At 40.8% G+C, this 19,271-nt stretch overlaps 1 protein-coding gene across 3 annotated transcripts in view; it reads right to left on the bottom strand.

The window, feature by feature from the left end:
* PRIM2 (DNA primase subunit 2) overlaps positions 1 to 19,271 on the bottom strand; it is a 218,895-nt gene that overhangs the window by 71,167 nt on the left and 128,457 nt on the right. For 2 of the 3 annotated variants that reach the window (XM_084754859.1, XM_084754860.1), the window contains one exon: positions 17,110 to 17,177. In XM_084754859.1, coding sequence (XP_084610985.1) covers positions 17,110 to 17,177 — 68 coding nt within the window. Of the gene's footprint in view, positions 1 to 15,946; positions 16,082 to 17,109; positions 17,178 to 19,271 lie in introns of all 3 variants that reach the window. The other variant, XR_014774011.1, reaches the window with a different exon arrangement.

Below are 19,271 nucleotides of genomic sequence, written 5' to 3' on the forward strand. Positions count from 1 at the left end.
AGTAGAACGAGCACGACCAGAATCCGTGCATCACTAAGGAGGACCTATGAAGGCAACGCCCACATCCCCACGTCTGTGTCCTGCTCAGGGTCTCTGCATGCTTGTCCACTGGGATGTTAGGACCCTCTCCCACACGCTCTTGCATTACAGACTCTGCACTGCCTTCCCTGTCACACTGAGATCATTGGCCAAAAATCAAGGTTCTCCAGTGAAGTTGTTTCTGTCAGGTATTTTTGGTCTCAAGAGAGAAAGGTCACTAACTTCATTGCTTAGGTCACTGGAGTATTTCCACGACTGACATTCCTGTTTTCTTACTGTGAAGCACTGACAGAGATTCAAAGATCAAGACAGACAAAAGGCAAGGCAGTGCTGCCTCAATAATAAAATCCTTAACAATTCACACCAGCTCCTCACACAGCAGTTTTGGATGCGTGGATGACAAAGGTATGCTCCTGAAGATGGTTGCTGCAGGTGACCAGGATATGTGAGGCATGTCCCTACTAGGTCCAGAGTGCTAGAGCAGCATTGTCACAATGCTGCTAAATGAAAGCAGACAGAGCATCCAGGAACTCTCGGTGTCTTCCTATTTTGTAATTTTTTATAAAGTACATCCATTTCATATATATGTCATAGTGATTATATTACAGAGAAATAGTAACAGCAATTTGCCCTTTATTGTTTATTTTGGGGATTATAGCACAATTACATCATTTCCCTCTTCCCTTCCTCTCTGCAAACCTTCTTATATCTGCCTCTCAGCTTTCTTTCATTATTCGTGGGGTTTCTTTGTCATTAGATGTTGAGTAACAACAAACATTTTAGAAATGATTCAATAGGAGGCACACATGCAGATCCAACAGAAAATATCCACTGTCACCCTGATCCATCTTCAACAAGGTGGGATCAGTGGGCACAAGGCTGCTCTTTCCTAACCTTTACTATCACCATATGTCATTTCCTCCAAAAAGATTAAGAAAACATTAAATGGTTCACAAAATTCACTGTATCCATAATCATTATCTTGCCAAATATAAAGAGAAATTTTTTTATTAACTAATCAAGAAATCTTGAAATTTGCTCTTTTTTATTTGAGTCACCAGTTTGCCATAAATATAAAAAGGAAAAGACAAATTATACACCAATTGGTTCATTCATAAATACAGGAAGTAAGGGTTAGGAATACCAATGATATTTGTGCTTCCTATGCATGAATTACCTTTACTTGCTGGAGCAGCCTGTAAAAGGCACCAAGAGTGAACTGAGCTTTCTGCGGTTGCAGAAAATTAGCAAAATCAGGAAGGCTGTGGCTCCATGATTATTCACTTGCATTAGAATATGTTCTGAAGATACGGGTTGTAAGAGGACAGAGCTAAAACAACAGTGCTGTGTGCCAGCAAAATAAACCTGGTCACGGCCTTAACAAAACAGACAGGTGCATAGAATGAATGGACGAATTCCTTTTTAAAACGCTAGTGGATGCTCAGAGTCAAATAGGTTTCTCCCCACATCTTTCCCTACATAACAAATCCTAATTACTGAATTACAAGAAAAACAAAGAACAAGAAACAGTGCTCAGCCCAAAAACTATAGCCACAGGCATTCACAGTGGCTCTTCCAACTCAGTTACCCTAACTAGATAATTCCTTACAGGGATTCCCAGAGGTTCGCCTAGACTAGACAATCTCGCACCGGCAGGCCCAAGGCTTGTCTCCTGTCAAGCTGACTATCAAGATGAACTATCACAGCCAATCCTACACTCATCTAACCAAGTTTACAGGGCATTACCTTTAACTTAGTTAAGGCGATACAATATTCGGGCATAGGCGTGTGACAGATGACTGGGACAAGACAGACAGTCACATTCACACTGAAGTACAGTATTTCCAAAACATTCAAACAAGTATCTAATTTACAGAAAAATATGGATATCTAAATAAATAAGCCATGAGTATCTAAAATGATAGATCTGGAAAACACATCTGCACACACCCACCCGTGAATCCCAAATGACAGGCAAACCTTCTGAACTCTGTAGAAGCGACAGAAATCTAAGTCCTGTTGGAGACACAGGCATAGCAACTGGACGCTTAGACCCTCAGCGGGGACATTTATTGGAATGTGGAAAACAAGAACTAGAAAAAACAAACAGAAACTATACAAAAGTGGATCTGTGTGTCTCCCAGCAAGATTAGCTGTGTTGGGGGGGTGGGGGGGAGGGGGGGGAGGGGGGGGAACGACTGATGACAAGCACAAGATGAGCACTGCCCTCATCACTACAGACATGATGAAACGGTCAGCTCTCAAGGATGACTATGCCACCATGCATCTTCTCCTTTTCCAATTGCAGGCAGGAGTGAAAACACACTGGAGCATTTGCAAGTGCTGAGGTCTTGGCTGCAACCCTTCTTCCTCTGTGTGACGCCCAGCCCAGTCTGCACAGGGCAGTCCTGGAGGCTCGGGCAGCAAGGAAGCAAGCCGGTCTCTCGGAACCTCACAGTCATGGGTTCCATCTGATAGACAGGGACTACACAAGAAATCAGAATAGCGCCATCAAAGGCCACCATGAACATCAGGAGATTTCCAAACTTCATCACTGTACCTTTCACCTAAATTGAAATCACCTTCACCAAGGCCTAATCTATTAGACCTAAACATGCTTTGGTTGTTCTCATTTTTTTTTTAAATTATTTCTTTGATTGTTTTGTTTTGAAAAGTCCTGGCTGTCCTGGACCTCACAAGGTAAACCACGCTGTCTTTGAAGTCACAAAGATCTTCCTACTTCTGCCTTCATAAAGATATAGTTCACCACTCCCAGCCATTGATTTGCTTTTTTTTGTTCTTTTTTTTTTTGTTTTGCTTTGTTTTGGTTTGGTTTGGTTTGGTTTGGTTTGGTTTTGGTTTTGGTTTTGGTTTTTTGAGGCAGGGTTTCTCTGTGTAGCCTTGGCTGTCCTAGACTCATTTTGTAGACCAGGCTGACCTCGAACTCACAGAGATCCATCTCCCTCTGCCTCCCACGTGCTGGGATTAAAGACGTGCCCACCACGCCCAGCTGTTTTTTCTATTCTTAGCATTTACTAATCTCTCCCAGTAAATACAAGAAGGTCATCTTTATCCTCCTTTTTAAACCATCATGAGAAATGTTTAACCTTGAGGTAGAAGCATTTAGATGGCCTCTGGTCCCTAATATATGGAAGCTTTTTTGGAATCTATTCACTCTTTTGGGACATTTCTAAAAGGTAAATTTTCACCTTTAAATTCAGGAGATTTAAATGGAAGTCGACTTCATTCAATCAGTTTTATTCACGTTGGACATATTAGAAAAAATAGAAATTCTCTGTCCACATAAGCTAGGAGCCATCAGACAAATCTGACTATTGAACACTTAACTTTACCTTCTTAGTTAAACTGGCACTGCTGTACATGTGCCAACTGGTCCTGTGGAAGGCTAGGTGGGCATGCTTACAGAACACTCACTAGCCTGCCCTCACTTCACTGGCCAAAGTACAGCTCCTGATGGTCATGGGCAGAACATAAGCTATAGAGGGACCAGGCTACTCAAAGAGCTTGTTTTTAAAGCATTCTATGTGGGAAGTGGGTATCAGACATACTGACATAGTTTGCCCTTAAGCAATGTTGGGTTGGGATAAGTTGGATGTAGGCTAACCTGAGGTTCATTCTGGAAAGAGCCGGGCTTCAACACTTTGCTGTCCGTAAATGTGGGACTGCCTGGTACACCTCAACATGCAACTGCCACTGCCCATCCTTCTGTCGTGTATAAGAAGCCACAGAGTGCAAATGCGATTCTAAAGTGCAGTAAAAGCAGTTCTCTCCCATCCTCTAGGAATAGCTTTCCTTATCAGATAGATGCTGAGGTCCATAAAACAGTAACATACAAACCACACTGACCCTAGCATTTCTGATACCACAGACCCTAAAGAGGGCACTGCTATTTACCCCCAACATCAGGCATGTCTGAGTTATCATATTTTCATGCTGAAATAAAGCATGAAAGCAGCAAAGAAAGCACAAGCAATTGAAACAGATGGGTACATCAGGAATCATACTTATTTGGACCACTAAAAAAGTAAGTTAAAGCACCTTCAAAAATCAATTGTAATCTCTTAGATCATTCTATAAAGCATGCCAAGCTCCAGTCTAACATTTTCAAATAACATGTACCACAGCACCGATGGAAAACAATTTCACAACGAGGAGACTAGGGTCTCTGCACATCACACATATATCTATTTTGCCATCACAATTTTACCCACTTTGGACATTAAAAAAAAAAAGCCACTCTGCTCACATAAGCTAGGCTGTTCAGACATTTGCAAATCCCGCAGTGTGGATTTGTTGGGTGGGTAGGAAATCATGGAAGCCAAAGTCACAACGTATCATTTCCTGCTGTGAAGGACATTGCAAGAAAACTCACTCAGCAGCTGTCATCACTGAAATTGAAATGAGTTTCTTTTTACAGCTAAATCCCTAGTAAATGGTGTCTAGCTTGTGTTAGCCCAGGTGATTTTCCTGGCAGTTATTCCAAATGAGAACACAATCAATAAAATTCTGTCAAAATTGAATATAAATTATTTTTCCACCAGCATGAATTTTACTCAATTTTATTTTTAAAAAGTCTCCTCAGAAATCTACCATCAGACAAAATGCAATACAACCTGTGTTTCTGGATGGCAGGAGGCACAATAATAAAAATGAGGAGCAAACAGGGCTCAGCCGCTGGTGAGCGCTGCCCCAGTGTGGCTCCCTTCATCTCCCCCTGGGGCCCGCGTTTTGTTTATTCCAATGTAAAACCACAACGATCCAATAAAGTACAATAAAGCTGAATTCTACACGTTGTGCTTCTGTCAAAAGATATCAGCTGCCCTCACTAGTCAAAACTCAGCAAACTATACTCTTTAAAATGGGTGTTATTTCTCTTTTAAATTAGTTTTAAACATAAAATTCATGGAGAACATCCTAGTGCACACCTAGAATCCTAGACTTGAGGTGAATGTATGAGTCAGGCAATCTGCCTGCCAGTCTGCCAGTCTGCCTGCCTGTCCGTCTGTGTGTGTGTGTGCGTGTGTGTGTGTGTGTGTGTGTGTGTGTGTGTGTGTGTGTGTGTCTGTCTGTCTGTCTGTCTCTCTCTCTCTCTCTCTCTCTCTCTCTCTCTCTCACACACACACACACACATTAAATATATACACATCCATACATGTATTCCATATAGACATAGATTCATACATATGATACACATGTGTGTGATAAAAAGCACACAAGGCCATCAACAAGTCTCTCTGCCTGCACCAGCAGACTGTCATTCCTTCTGCTCTCGGTGCGTGGTGTGGTGGTGCAGTGCACAATGAGTGACGCTCCAGGACAGACTGCTTGGCTGGGAGAATGAAGGTCTAACATGCAGCCAACGTTGAAGCCCTGAGTGAATGTGCATTGTTGACATGAGTGTTGGTGTGAAGGACCCCAACGCCTCAGACCACAGGAGTGACAAAGCCTTCTGCAGGTGAGGCTGGGGGAAACGGCAAAGTCATGCTCAACTTGGAACACAGTTGTTGGCCAGAGGCCAACCCTCAGCTAAAATCAGTATATCCAAACCATCAACCGCTGCTTCCCCCTCCTAGATGGCCATCGCTGAGACTGAGCCCTACAAAGACTCCTCCTGAGATTAGCCAGCCCAACCCCTCTCCTATAAACTGTGCATAATAAACACAGAGCTTCTGGCTGCCACTGCTGGTCTCTACCTGTACCTGTGTCTGTCATGTCTTCAATCCCCATCACCCTAGTTAGGTCAATCCCTAAAACTATTCCGGTCTCAGCAAAACTTAACACATTAAATTGATGGCTATCTTTCCATTCTCTTACAAATACCCTCCAGAGTACAGAATGCTTCTGAGACTGGAATGCTGTTCATGGCATTCTAGGACTATCTCCTCACATTTGTTCACATATATTTAGGATATTATATTTGAGGAAGTTGTGTAGTCTTTTCTGATTGCTCAGTATTAGCAAAGGAGAGAGGGATATCAGGCAAAAGTTGTGGAGACAGCTAATGCAGTTTTTACTAAAAGTCACACTTCGAAGAATCACATAATGCACTTTTCTTTAACCCTGAAACAGCCACTGAAGCCTTGTTGTATCTATGGGTTCTGTCTCAGGTATTAAAACTCTAGCAGTTTCATTACTCAAACACAAGTCTAAGAGACTCAATAAGCCCCAGAGCACTTCTACGTGGTCACACAGGAATAGAATCCTATGTACACAGAGAATTCTAGAGTCACAAAACCAAAGGCAAAATCCTGAGGAGATAAAGTATGGCACATCCCCATGGAATTGACAAAAAGTTCTGTGACTCTGGATCCTAAGTATCTTCTCAGGGGCTAGGGTAGATATTTGATTAACATGAATGAGGCTCTGGGTTTGACACTCAGAATACCATCAACAAACTACCATCTCATTCAGACTAAATATTTAGCAACTTAAAAAAAAAAAGAATGAATTGCAAACGTTTAGAGCTCAAAGTGTTTCTTTCTATCATGTATTCATCCATGCAGTAGATAGAGTCACATGGCCACGAAACTCTTATTATGGCAGTCAGTGCTTAAGTAATAGGGGAACAAAGGTAAACAAGATGGACAACTTCTTTATTCTCACAGAGACTGCACTCTAAAAACCACACAAGTCATTAACTAAAAATGACTGTTCTCGTACATGTTGCTGTCTTAGTTACTGTTCTATTGCCATGAAGAGACAGGATGACCAAGGCAACTCATAAAAGAAAACATGTAATTAGGGGGCTTGCTTACGGTTTTAGAGGTTTAGCCCACTGTTATCCAGACAGGAAGTAGATAAGCATGGCATTGGAGCAGTAGCTGAGAGCTTTACATCCTGATCCACAGGCAACAAGTGTGTGGGAAGCAGGAGCTTTTGAAACCTCAAAGCCCACCCACTAGGAACACACCTCCTCCAACAAGGACACATCTACTGCAACGGGCTACACCCACCAACCCTCCCCAAACAACTCATCAACTACAGACTACACATGCAAATACACACAGGAACCATTCCCATTCAAACCGCCACAGTTGCCATAAAGAACTTTGGAACCCAGCGGTGAAGTCACACACCTGTCATCTTAGCACTTGGCTGAAGTAGGAGAGTCTTAGTCAACTGGGTAGCTTCAAATGTCCCTCCTCTGTGTAGTCTGCTATAGTCCCACACTGGTAAACAACTCAGGTGCAAAGAGACAAAACCCATACCAAGTAAAGGACCAACTCCTTTATAGCGTTCATGACCATCAAGTTACCCAAATGTCCTACCACAACCCTGGAAGAGTAACTTTACAAGCTCACGCATGTTAGTCATCTTTATCACTGTGTCAATACTTCAGAAAATCACCTTTAAGGCAAGAGATATTTATTAGGGTCATGGTTTCAGAAGCATTAGCTGACTCCATTGCTTTGGGTCTTAAGTGACGCAGAATGTCATGGAGACAGAAATACATGATAGGGAAGGCTATTCTCTTGGTGGTAGGCCAAAAAACATGCAGCACGCACATGCACGAGCGCGCGCGCGCACACACACACACACACACACACACACACACACATACACACACACACACCAAGAGAAAAACACGGGGCAAAGAGAAGTGAGTTAGGTGCATGGCTAGGATAAAATACAGCCTCCTGGGGCACCCTCCTAGTGACCTACTTCCTCCAGCTAGACCCCATTTCCTGAGTTCCCACCAACCCCCAGCACTAGTTTCAATTACTAAGACAGCAGTGGATTCCGCCATTGACAATGCTATAAGCCCGTGATCCATCCCCTCTGAACACTGTTATATTGGGGCCAAGCCTTCCCCGAGTCCTTCAGAGACGTTGATAGCAAACTATAGCTAACTTCACCTTGGACTAAGAACTCTTGGCCCCACTATTATGTTTTCCTTAATGTCGTCATTTAACTGTGTTTCAAACATGATGTGGAACAATGCTGTCTTGTCTTAAAAACATTAAATGTAACTGAATATTCAAATTTTAATTTAATTAAAATAAAATGTAAAATGCAGCTCTTCCATTGTACTAGACAAGCACTGGAGAGCTTATGTGACTATTGGCTGCTGGACTAAACAGCACAGGCACAGACCATCTTCCTGGAATGATCAACTGTGCTGCACATAGCTTATTTGCAGTTGCTAATGTAGTACAGCTAGTACTACAATGTTTTCTCCAGCCTTTTCAGGACGTCATTTCCCATATCCACATCACTGTGATTTTCAGAGCTTTGGACTGACACAGCAGAAGAGAACTGATTTTATTACTTAACTAATGGCCAATCAATGTTAGACGGAAACTCCAGAATAGGAGATTTAGCAGTGTGTCTTCTCATGGTGCAGTTAGCCATGTCACACAGAAACTTAAGTTCTTTTCACACACACATAGAGGAGCCTCAAGACTCAAGTAAAAGAGAGCCGCTAAGTAAAAGATAAAGCTGCCTTCTCCACTGAACAATATGTAGGCATTCAACTCTAGAACCATGAAAATCAATTTCTATTTTGTTACATTATTAAGAGATACGTGAAAGACTTTCAAATTCATAATTAAAATGTTTTAATTATATTTTTAATTTTTTAATTTTAAAATTTATAATTACATACAATAATTTATAATTGCACATATACATAGATAACCAAATACACAATAATTTATAGTTACATACAAATACCCATATAGGTTATACCAAAGCCATCAATGGCTAAATTTGGAAGCAAAAATTCATTTCTTCCATTTTTTTCCAAATGTGTTATGCTATAACTACATATTTTACTAAATACACTAAGTGGCATTAAATTATCTTAATATTAATTTTAAAAATTATCTACACACACATACACACACACACGCACGCACATATCCAAGTGCCCACAGGAACAGGGGGAAAGTGTCAGATCCCCTGAAGTTGGCACTACAGGTGGATGGATGTGAGTCCTGGACACGAAGTCCTGGCCTTCTTGAAGAGCTATACACATAACTGACTGCTGAGCTAACCTTAAGTTCCTAAAGTAATATATGAGCATACACTGCAGCTGGCGTTCAGTACTGTGTGGGCTCTTCTTTCTCTCTTCCGTCCTTCACTTTTTCCTAACACTGGATAGGAGAGGAGGAAAGGATAGAGGGGAAAGGGCATCATTATCATCAGATACCTCCTGCTGGTATCGAGATCCCTGGGGCAAGTTTGCTCTTTGCAGTCAGGATATCTAATTCCTTCTTCTCATTTCATTGTTCACAACTACTGGACAAACCACCACCCACAGCACACAGCCACAACCCAGCCACACCTACTGGGGTTCTAGCACTTATATATCCTCTGAAAATTCCCCCAGAATTCCAAACGTCACACACTAGAAGAAATTATCTGTAGCTGGCAAAGCCACACCCCTGTCAGAGCACAAGGCAAATTATAGTCAGCTGCTGCAAAGCTGCCTCATATTCCCACACCTGGAATTAAAATAAAAATATATTCTTATAATATGTGTTTTTAAAGAAACCAATATTACACAATTCTCACTACAATACACTACCTCTCCTAAGACTTTCCATTTTCTCTACTTGATTAAGTATACATCCACATGTGTATGTTTATAAATTTTTGTTCTTGTCCCCTTTGAAAATATATTGGAATTAAGAGGCCATATCTAATAACTCTCAATGTCAACTTTTGGCAAATATACCCTTAACAACATAAGTATTGTTGATACAGATATAAAAACATAATACTGAGATTATAAATTGAAAAGTATACATTCTAATTCATTATTTTTACATTGGCTCCAATAGCATTATAATAATCTTATTAATTTATTACACAGAGCTTTGCAACAGTCATTGGACTAAAGGCTGTGCTGCTGCATAAATAAAAGGAAATAAACAGTTCACAGGACTGAGCCTGGGAACAGGTGACAAGACAGAGCTAGCAAGCAACTGATGCTTGTGTGCGTCACATTAACCAGGCTTTCGTTTAGCCTTTGACTAGTGGAAGCCCCAATCTACTAAACCACTTTCTAGCATTTACTTTCATTTTTACCACAACTGACACATGAATACTAACGCAATGTTCTGATTTGAAAATGAGAGCTTATTCAAAGAGAAAACACTTCAGTTTATCACTATGCCTACAAGGAAAAGCTTCCTTGGGAGGCTGCCTGCCTGACATAGGATTAGTGACAGCACATCCTTTAAGCGAATAAACAGAAACATGGGCATGGTAAACAGATGTGCTGCAGTGGGAGCAGGAATGCTATACAAGTAGTTACAATGATATGACGCGATAATACAGAGCAAGGAAGAGGTTTTCACCACTTTAAATGATGTTAGAACATGGGTATGACTGTTTTACAGACTCGGGTGCATTAGAAGATAACCCTCTGCCTGGAACACTCCTCTCGCTGCTAATGCTACTATCATTACTTAAGTTCTGATTCACTAGAGCTGAAACAGGATGATAAAACCAGGAGAAACAGAATAGCGAACACAGTTTAAATTGTATTTATCCTTCAATTAAGGACAAGAGGCTAAATAAGAGTAATAGAGTGATTGGTAACACCCTGCCTTCCCCGACTCCACCCCCACTGTCCTGTCATAAAGTGAAGGGATATAAGAGAAACACTACAGAGAGCCATGAGTGGGCCACCCTGTCCCCTCCTTCTCTCTCTCTCTCAAAACAGAGGGTACAGGAGAAATACACACATAACAGCGAGGCACTACAGTGTATTTTAAGGGATAAAGTCTCTTACAAAAATTATTATATGGAAATCTGGTATCCTAACTTCATGCTTTCACACTTTAACTTCTAAATGAGATAACAAGTGGAAATAATACTTTTTATTATACACCCTTGGAGCCTGGGGAGCTGATGGGATGGGTCAGTGGGTGAAGGTGTTGGCCACCACTTTTAACCTGAGTTTGACCCTTGGGATGACTAGTAGGGGAAGAAAACCAGCTCTTGCAGGTTGTTCTACACACACATAAATAAACAAATGGACTAATTGTAAAATATCATACTACTTATAAATTCTATCCATTGCATACCAGGCTTAGGGAGTAAGAGACTCTCATTTACAGTAAACGCCTAGATTTAAGGGAACATAACCAAAGATCTTTGTGCAGCTCAAAAATAAACCAGTTTGCTAAATAGCTGTGCCTCAAAAACGCAATGGCAGAACCACAGGGGTGACAGTGCACGTACAAGGAGATGCAGTTCAGTAGCTCAGTAAGGATGTCTAGCTTAAGAAAAACTCAAACTAACCACACAATTTCTTCCGACTCTGGAATGTTGTGGGGGGTTTTGTTGTTGTTTCTTTGGTTGCTCCATTTGGTTTCTCAGCAAGTCAAAACCAGCTAGTTTTCCTAACTAAAGAGTGTTTCTTGTAGAAATGTGGGTATCTTATGAAATATCCACGTATTGTCCTTTTTCATTGTTTTCTAAAAAGAGTCTTGCTGTGTTAATCACATGGCCTAGAACTTCAGGGTTCAAGTCACTCCCCTGTCTCAATCTCCAGAATCCCTGGGAATAGAGGGGACCTTCACTGTGTGTCTCTTCTGAGGAAAGAGACGGGCAGTCGTTTTCACTTTAAAGAAACTAAGCTTTCATAACAAGATCTTTCTCTAAAGGTTGCCACCCTTTAAAAACAGAAACAACAATGTCGCATGCTGTCCCCAGGGGCTCATCAGTACTTTGCAAATGGCAACCAGTGTGAGTCCTTGGTCCTACTCCCTACTCTGCAGCCTTCCGCCCTTGACTACTCCCCTCGCTTCCCCACAGCCCTTTTCCCCTCACCCTATAAATGTGTCTACCTCTGCAAGCTTAAAAGAAAAATTAAAACTTTCTTCATCCAAGACAACCATGAATGCACCCCTCCTTCCTTCCCTGCCCTTGGACTGAAGCCTCTAGCAAGAGAAGTGTGCGCGCCCTGCCTCCACAGCCTCATTTCTTATTTATTCCTTGGTAGGACTCAGATTTCCAGCCATACCATCATTTTAACACCATGGCTAATTCCCAGGGCCTTAATTCAGTGGGCACTTACTTCCCTGTGGTGTGCCACAGCGCTCCATGCTGCCCATTAGCACCTTTGAAACAGTATCTTCCCGTGTACTCCAGGCATTCCGGAGAGCTCACCTTGGCATGTCTACCAGTTTCCCTTCTGACTCTTCTCCCACTCCCACTCCCTCCCCACAGAAGTCAACCTGCTATGCTGGGATTCTATCCCTCTCCTCCTTCACTCTCTCTTCCTCAGTTAGCTCATCCATTTCTCTGACTGCAGCCATCACCTATAGAGAGTGGCTAGGAAACATTTGCACATTAAAATCACCCTTTCATTGTAAGTCCGTACCTAGATACTCACTAAATATATTCCTTACAAATGTCTTAAATCATTTCAAGCCCATGAAAGCCTATGAAATTATTAATTTGCTAGCAACCATAGTCTCCTCCTCTTCTATTCTTGAGTGAAAGACAACACTCTACAAGTAGGATTAAGGCTTCCTGTAGTCTGAACAACCAATTTGAGCCACTACTGAGCTAGAAAGTACAAATACTAAGCCAAGTGAGCCTTGGTACCATCATAGGAAATCATCACATGGGGAAATAGGTTAATTAACAGAGCAGTGTGCTTGGTATCCAGTTCTAATAAAAAATAAAAATAAATTTAAAAAACATAGCAAGGTTTGTGAGCTGTCAATGTGCCAGTCTCTCAGATGAAGCCAAACCTGTGAGTTTGCTGATAACAGACTGTCTTTCTTAACTGTGGCCCATAATAGGTAGTCAGTAGTCACTGAGTGCTACTAACGAAGGAAAATAAACTTACTTCTACAAGATACTCAGCCAAATGCTCTTTTGTGTTTAACTTTCAATAAGAGAACTAAATTCAATAAGAAATATAGATATATTACATCTTCAATCTCTGTAATATATCAGTAAGAAATGGCCAAATTATCAGGTTGGCAAAGCGTTACACTAATTCTGACTGATGAGATGCTGTAAAATAATTTGACAATTTCTCTCTACTTTCCTTCAACTTTTATAGGTATCAGAATAATCTCCCAAATGAGATTTATTGACAATTTTAATTAAAATGCTATTCATCTTTCCTCTTTGATCATTAGTGGCCCCAAAGTTAGGACAAATAATGACTCTATGACACCCTCTAAACCCCATCTCCTCTAGGTCACACTTAAGTTCCAAATCAATGATAATTACTCTTTCCTAACAAGACTGTCTTTAGAATCTCTCTAAGCAAGTGATCATCTTTCCCATCTTTTTTGCTTGTTTCTTTCTTTGTTTGAGACTGAGTCTCTGGCATCCTAGACCTTCAGCTCGCTACACACTGGCGAATGACCTTGACGTTCAGACCATCCGCCTCTATCTCCCAAGTCCACGTGTGGCCACACCCTGTTGATGCCATCCTAGAGAGATCAATCCCAGCATTTATTGCTTGCTACAAAAGCACTCCACCAACTGAGCTACATCCTCAGCCCAATTCTTTGCCACCTTGACCTTAAAAAAAAGGAAGATAAAAAGAAAAACATCATACTTGACAGCCAAGAGACAATCCAATATGCTTGAAAGGCACATATTCCTCGGGGTTACTCTGTAGAACAGGAAGTGCCAAGCTATGCACACCAGCTGCCACCCTACCTACAGATGTCTCTGACACAGTAATAAAATGAGAAGCCATTTGGTTTAATAACAATAAAAAAGCAACATCAGCCCTCGTTGCCTAGCAACCAGTCTCGAATGAACTCCACAGAGAATAAAAGCCCTAAACGAATGTACAGTTTGTGCAAGTTTCAAGGACTCAACGAGATGTCAGTAGTTAATCTAAATTCGAGGTGACAATTACCATACTGAGACAGAAGAAGGGGAATCCATCATGGTTGCAGAGAATCAAGTATTCACTAGAGCCAGAAGTCAACCTCTTTGTCTTACGTTTGGAAGCAGCAAAATGTTTAGGGAAAACTGATTTACGAAATATAAAAATTTCATTCAGAAGAAAAAGTAAGAAAGCATAAATGGCACAAGTTGCATTTCTCTGCAGAGCACACTGTAGTTAGTAAGTGTGGGATATTATCCTGGCTCCTGGGCAGACTATAACAGCATCAAATTCTGTAATGAAGGAAGTCTGGATGGCAGGAAACTACCACTGAAGGCATCTGGGTCAGGCTGAGAAGAAGGGACCTACGTGACCAGAGAACATGACACCTGAACTGAAGGACAAACAACCAGTGACCAGGTTACAGTTCTGCCCAGCAGGACTTCCAGAGCAGGCACCAAGCTCAGGCTTAAAGCTTCGAGTAGAATGAAGCTGGGGGTGTGGTGGGGAGAGCAGACAGAAGAGCTAAAGCCAAGAATATAATGGCATCTGGGAGTGGTAGGAACTACATCAGAGAGGGGAAAGCTGAGTTAAGGAGAACAGAGAACAAGCTCGTGAAGCAAGAGAGACACTTTGAAGATAAAATCAAAAGGTTTAGAAGTGTCAGAGAGTAAAGACTGAACAACACACGCAAACTGGAGGTCTGGGTTTCTTGGCCCATGAACACACTCGAGGATATGAAGCAAACGTTTATAGGATGCATGTTACTCAGCACCAAAAACACAGGTCTTAGTCATACCCCACACCATACCCTGCCCCCCAATATCACTTGCATGGCAAAATGAAAGTTGTTGGCCCTGAGGGAGAAAAGGAAAGGAAAGGGGCAGCAAAGAATGAAAAATAAAAAAATACCAGGATGTAAAATTTCTAAGTGACAAAGGGGAAGAGAAAGCTGAGAACAGAGATGGCTCAGTGGGTAAGAACACTGGCTGCTTTTGCCCAGGGCCAAGGTTCAGTACCCACAGCAACAGGGAGGCTAACAACCTTGGTAAATGCAGTTCAGAGCATCTGATACCCACCCTGACCCTGAACACAGTGCACATACATATAGGCATGTAAAATACTCACAAATCTTTAAAACCTTAAAAATTAGAAGTCCTAAAGAGAAACACTATTTTCACTGACTACACTGCATCGTGTAAATGTAATCAGGCTTTTTTTTTTTTAAAACAAAAAAAGTAGAGAGAACTGCATGGAGCAAATATACCAGAGTTACAATGTTTTATACTTTAAATACCTGAGATCAAATAAAGTCAGGAGATGCTATCAATAACTGAGCAAAGAACACAACTCATAACTTCACCCTAAAAGAGAAATAGATAATAAATGTCGATAAGCCGCTCTTCATGAGAGCTGAGATGCGTGTGGCCACAGGAGCAGCTTTATGATTGACCAGGTGTCCTGCAGCCACTTCCTGGCTCCTCCGCCTCATTCAAGGTTAAAGCGGCCTGGGTGGTCAGGCACAGGATGAGGACGTAAGTAGAGTAACATTTGAAAAGAAATACATATATTCTGAAATCTTTAAAGTAGTCATTAACACTTTGACAGAGTAATTCTGCTTCTAAGAAACTATCCTAACAAAATAACCTAAGTTACAGATAAAGGTACAGGCTTACGTGAGATAGAATGACTCAGCTCATGTCCTGACTTTCTTTTGTGTCTGCCTGGACAAGTCTCAGCCCTCTACCCCTTAACAGCCAGATCTGTCTTGACAGTGATTGTGGGACTGTCCGTGACCCTGGCCATGGCTCAGACACATTGACCAAAATAAGTGGTCATTGTGCAAGCTTAAGCAGAAACAAAGATAACTAAGAAGAAGCATAAATCATACATGATTGTCTTGAGGTATCTAGAAAAGATTGCTAACCTTGAACACTGATGGACTGCGGGTTTGTCTTTAAAACACTGTATTCCTGAGCTTGGGCACCAAGAGAGATTTTGGAATCATGAGCCCACTCTTAGTCCAGCCATTAATAAAAGGACATTAATAAAAGAAAGAAAGACTCATGCTTTTAATTGGCTTAACCAGCAGAGTTGTCATTAAATATCTCCTATGGATCATTTCAATGACATTATTACTGCAGGCAAAAGAATTGGAGATGGTCTAAGTGTCTTCAAGATAGTGATAAATACACTATGATGCAACTGTAAAAGAAAATTTCATGTAATCACTAAAAATGATGTTTTTAGGATGATTTCTATAAAGTGACAAGTCTCGTGTTTGTGATAAATGGAAAAAAAGCACATTTAATAAAGCCACTGTTTCAATACTGAGTTTTAAAAATAATAGAGGGAAGAAATGTTATTTGCAAATAGTAATGACATATTTTTCCTTCTTTTATATTTTGTTTGTTTTATAAATATAAAAGCTTTGTTATTTTTATATTTAGGAACAAGCTTTATCCATTCATCAATTCCAGATGAAAGTATACCTTGGCTTTGGTTTAAGTAAGTTAAAAGCACTTTAATTCTACATTTTTTCCATAAAGTTGGTTATCTCTTCTCAACTTGATATAAATGTAGCAAACAGTTTATACATTTTTATTGAATGAATTTTCCCAGCATCCTAGAGTCAAGCATAGCAAGTATTTAAGTTGATTAACAGAATTTAAACTAATAAAAACATTAGTTCTTGCAAACTGACAGTAGTTTAACATTGAAAAGTGTGACGAGCATGATTTCTATCAAGAGAAGGAGGGCTGTGTGTTGAATGTTGGTTTCAGATGCTGTGACTAAGAGAGCGATCCTATGACACAGCCAAGGAGGCTAAGACCGGGAAGCCGCTCCTCAGATCAGCATTAGCATAGGTCTTTACTGCTTAGGTGTCACCTTAGCCTAAGTTCTGGACTGATAAAATAATGGGGAAAGAAGACTAGAAGTCTTTGCTGAGTGTCACACTGACACATGTAGACACAAGATGAAGTGTCATCAGTGGACATTTTCTTAGTTTCCATTTTTGTAAATGCTTTCTGTATGTTTTCCAGAGGTAGTTAAGTACATATGTAGATTAGGATGTATAATTAATTTGTATAATTATAATTGAGCATTTTAAATAAAATTTGCATTTTTGTAAAAAAAAACAAAAACAAAAAAGAAAAGGAAGGAAGGAAGGAAGGAAGGAAGGAAGGAAGGAAGAAAGAAAGAAGTGTGACAAGGTTTTGCCTTCACATTACCTGAGGTGGTTGAGCAGAGGCTGAAGTCGTTCATCAGCCTGCACAGCAGGCAAGGACCTGGCCGTAAGCTGAAATGAGAGAAAAGGGTCAGAACCCTGCACAGGCAGCACTCCCAGCAAACAGGATTGCTGAATGAAAGCCAGGGCAGGGATGCAGTGTACAAACATAAGGGAAAACTTGTGCTCTAAATCAAGGAACTAATTATTAATTAGTCAGCATTAAATAACTACAGGTTCCAGCACTCGGGAGGCTGAGGCAGGAGGATGGAGAAGCAAAACAAAAGCTAACTACAGTTGTCTTGAGGACATGAATTAAGTTACTGGGCTTGGAATTAAGAGAAAGGGACATAAGCAAAGAGCCCTGTCCATCTGAGTTTGTGCAAAAGCCTCTGTTCACAAGCACATTATCTCTGTGAGTGAAATGGGGAAAGCTCTAAGCATTACAACGTATAAAAACTTCCCAGTGTGATTCTAAGGTAATGGGGGCATTGAGGAGAGGGAACCTTTATGGCTAAGCAATTGTGAGACTCCCCCATACTGTCCTTATTTTTAACAACCACTGTAAGAAACCAAGGACATCTTCTAAAGCTCAAACCCAACTAAGAGCACGTCATACTAAAATACAACCTCAAATTAACCTCAGAAGCCAAAACTGAAAGCCAAACCCTTACAATAACTACCATGCGTCAGGCCAACAATAGGCTGACTTCTGGCACATCATAGCCATGTGAACTGCATTCCCTGCTCAGAACTTCCCCTACAAATTAAAGACACTCACCCAAAGCAGTTAGATAATGTGAATACACTCAAGACAACAAAATAAGATAACGTTTCTTCTGGGTTTAATTCTAATCAAAGGAGTTCTTATAATCTGCTAAAGGGCAATCTCGCACTATTGTTTTCATGTACGAGTTCCTGAAAACAGAAACAAGTTCTCAAACCAGCTATGTATACTATATCCAGAAATAGAGGTATAGTTCAAAGTATTCTAATGTAGGTTGTAACTCATTGGCAGAATAGGTCCAAAAACAAAACAAAATGAAACACTGTATGGCATCATTTAATCAAATAATGACTATCAAGCATTCTGGGTTTCACCTAAGTAAACACATCAACGGTTATTTGTAATTAACACAATACTGTGACACCGTAGTATGCTGTAATTTTAGCAAAAATGAAATTTTAGGATCCAGGAAAAACGTTGTCTAGTATGACATCATCAGAAATGTTATCAAAGTTATCAGATTTTATAAGCAAACCTTATGCCCACACTATAATATAGTCCTTAACTGCCAAATCCCTCTACTATCACTTTCATTGTTAAAGCCATTCCATGTCTCATATCTGAAGCTATTCTCTAAAAAGACTTAATTAACCTATCTAGATACTGTAAGAACCAATTTTCTGAGAATAGAGCACACAGGCTCGATTTTTCCAGGCACCTGTCAGTTTCCACAGCTTCCTAATTAAACCATCTTTTCTAAGTGAAAGCAGGCAGGCACCGCTCCACCGTGCCAGCGCTCCTAGACAGCTGTTCCCTCCAATGGCGGAGTCCTCAAATAGTCCTTCATCTCAACTGCACCCTCCGCTCCCTTTTCCCTCAGCTATTAATGCATCTCCATCCTCTACTGTGCCTCCCATTTTGCTTCTTGGCTAATTTATCTCCCACTAAAAGACTGAGGTTTTCAAATTAAGAGTTAATTTCTTCCCTAATTAAAGCCAGCTAAGAATTCTCTTAGGCTCCCAGGTTCAAGTTATTACAATGGTCTTACATGCAAAATTTTTCAATTTTTTCATTTGGGGGCCATATTAGCGAAACACTCAACCAGCTACCAAGACAGGCGTTCCCAGGTAGCAAGCTGCCACGGCTCTGGTTTCCAGAACAGAGAGGCTCCAATTGAGCCTCTCTACCAACTTACTCTTTGGTTTGAACACTGTAACAGCTAGCCCCGTGCGCAACTGGACACATCTGGGAAGAAGGAACCTCAACTGAAGAATGGGCTCCATCCACCCGCCCTATGGGCACGCCTGGAGGTATTTTCTTCTTCTTCTTCTTCTTCTTCTTCTTCTTCTTCTTCTTCTTCTTCTTCTTCTTCTTCTTCTTCTTCTTCTTCTTCTTCTTCTCCTTTTTTTTTTTTTTTTTTTTTTTTTGGTTTTTCGAGA

The sequence above is a fragment of the Acomys minous genome (genome assembly GCF_964271855.1).
Source record: "Acomys minous genome assembly, chromosome: 13".
NCBI lineage: Eukaryota > Metazoa > Chordata > Mammalia > Rodentia > Muridae > Acomys > Acomys minous.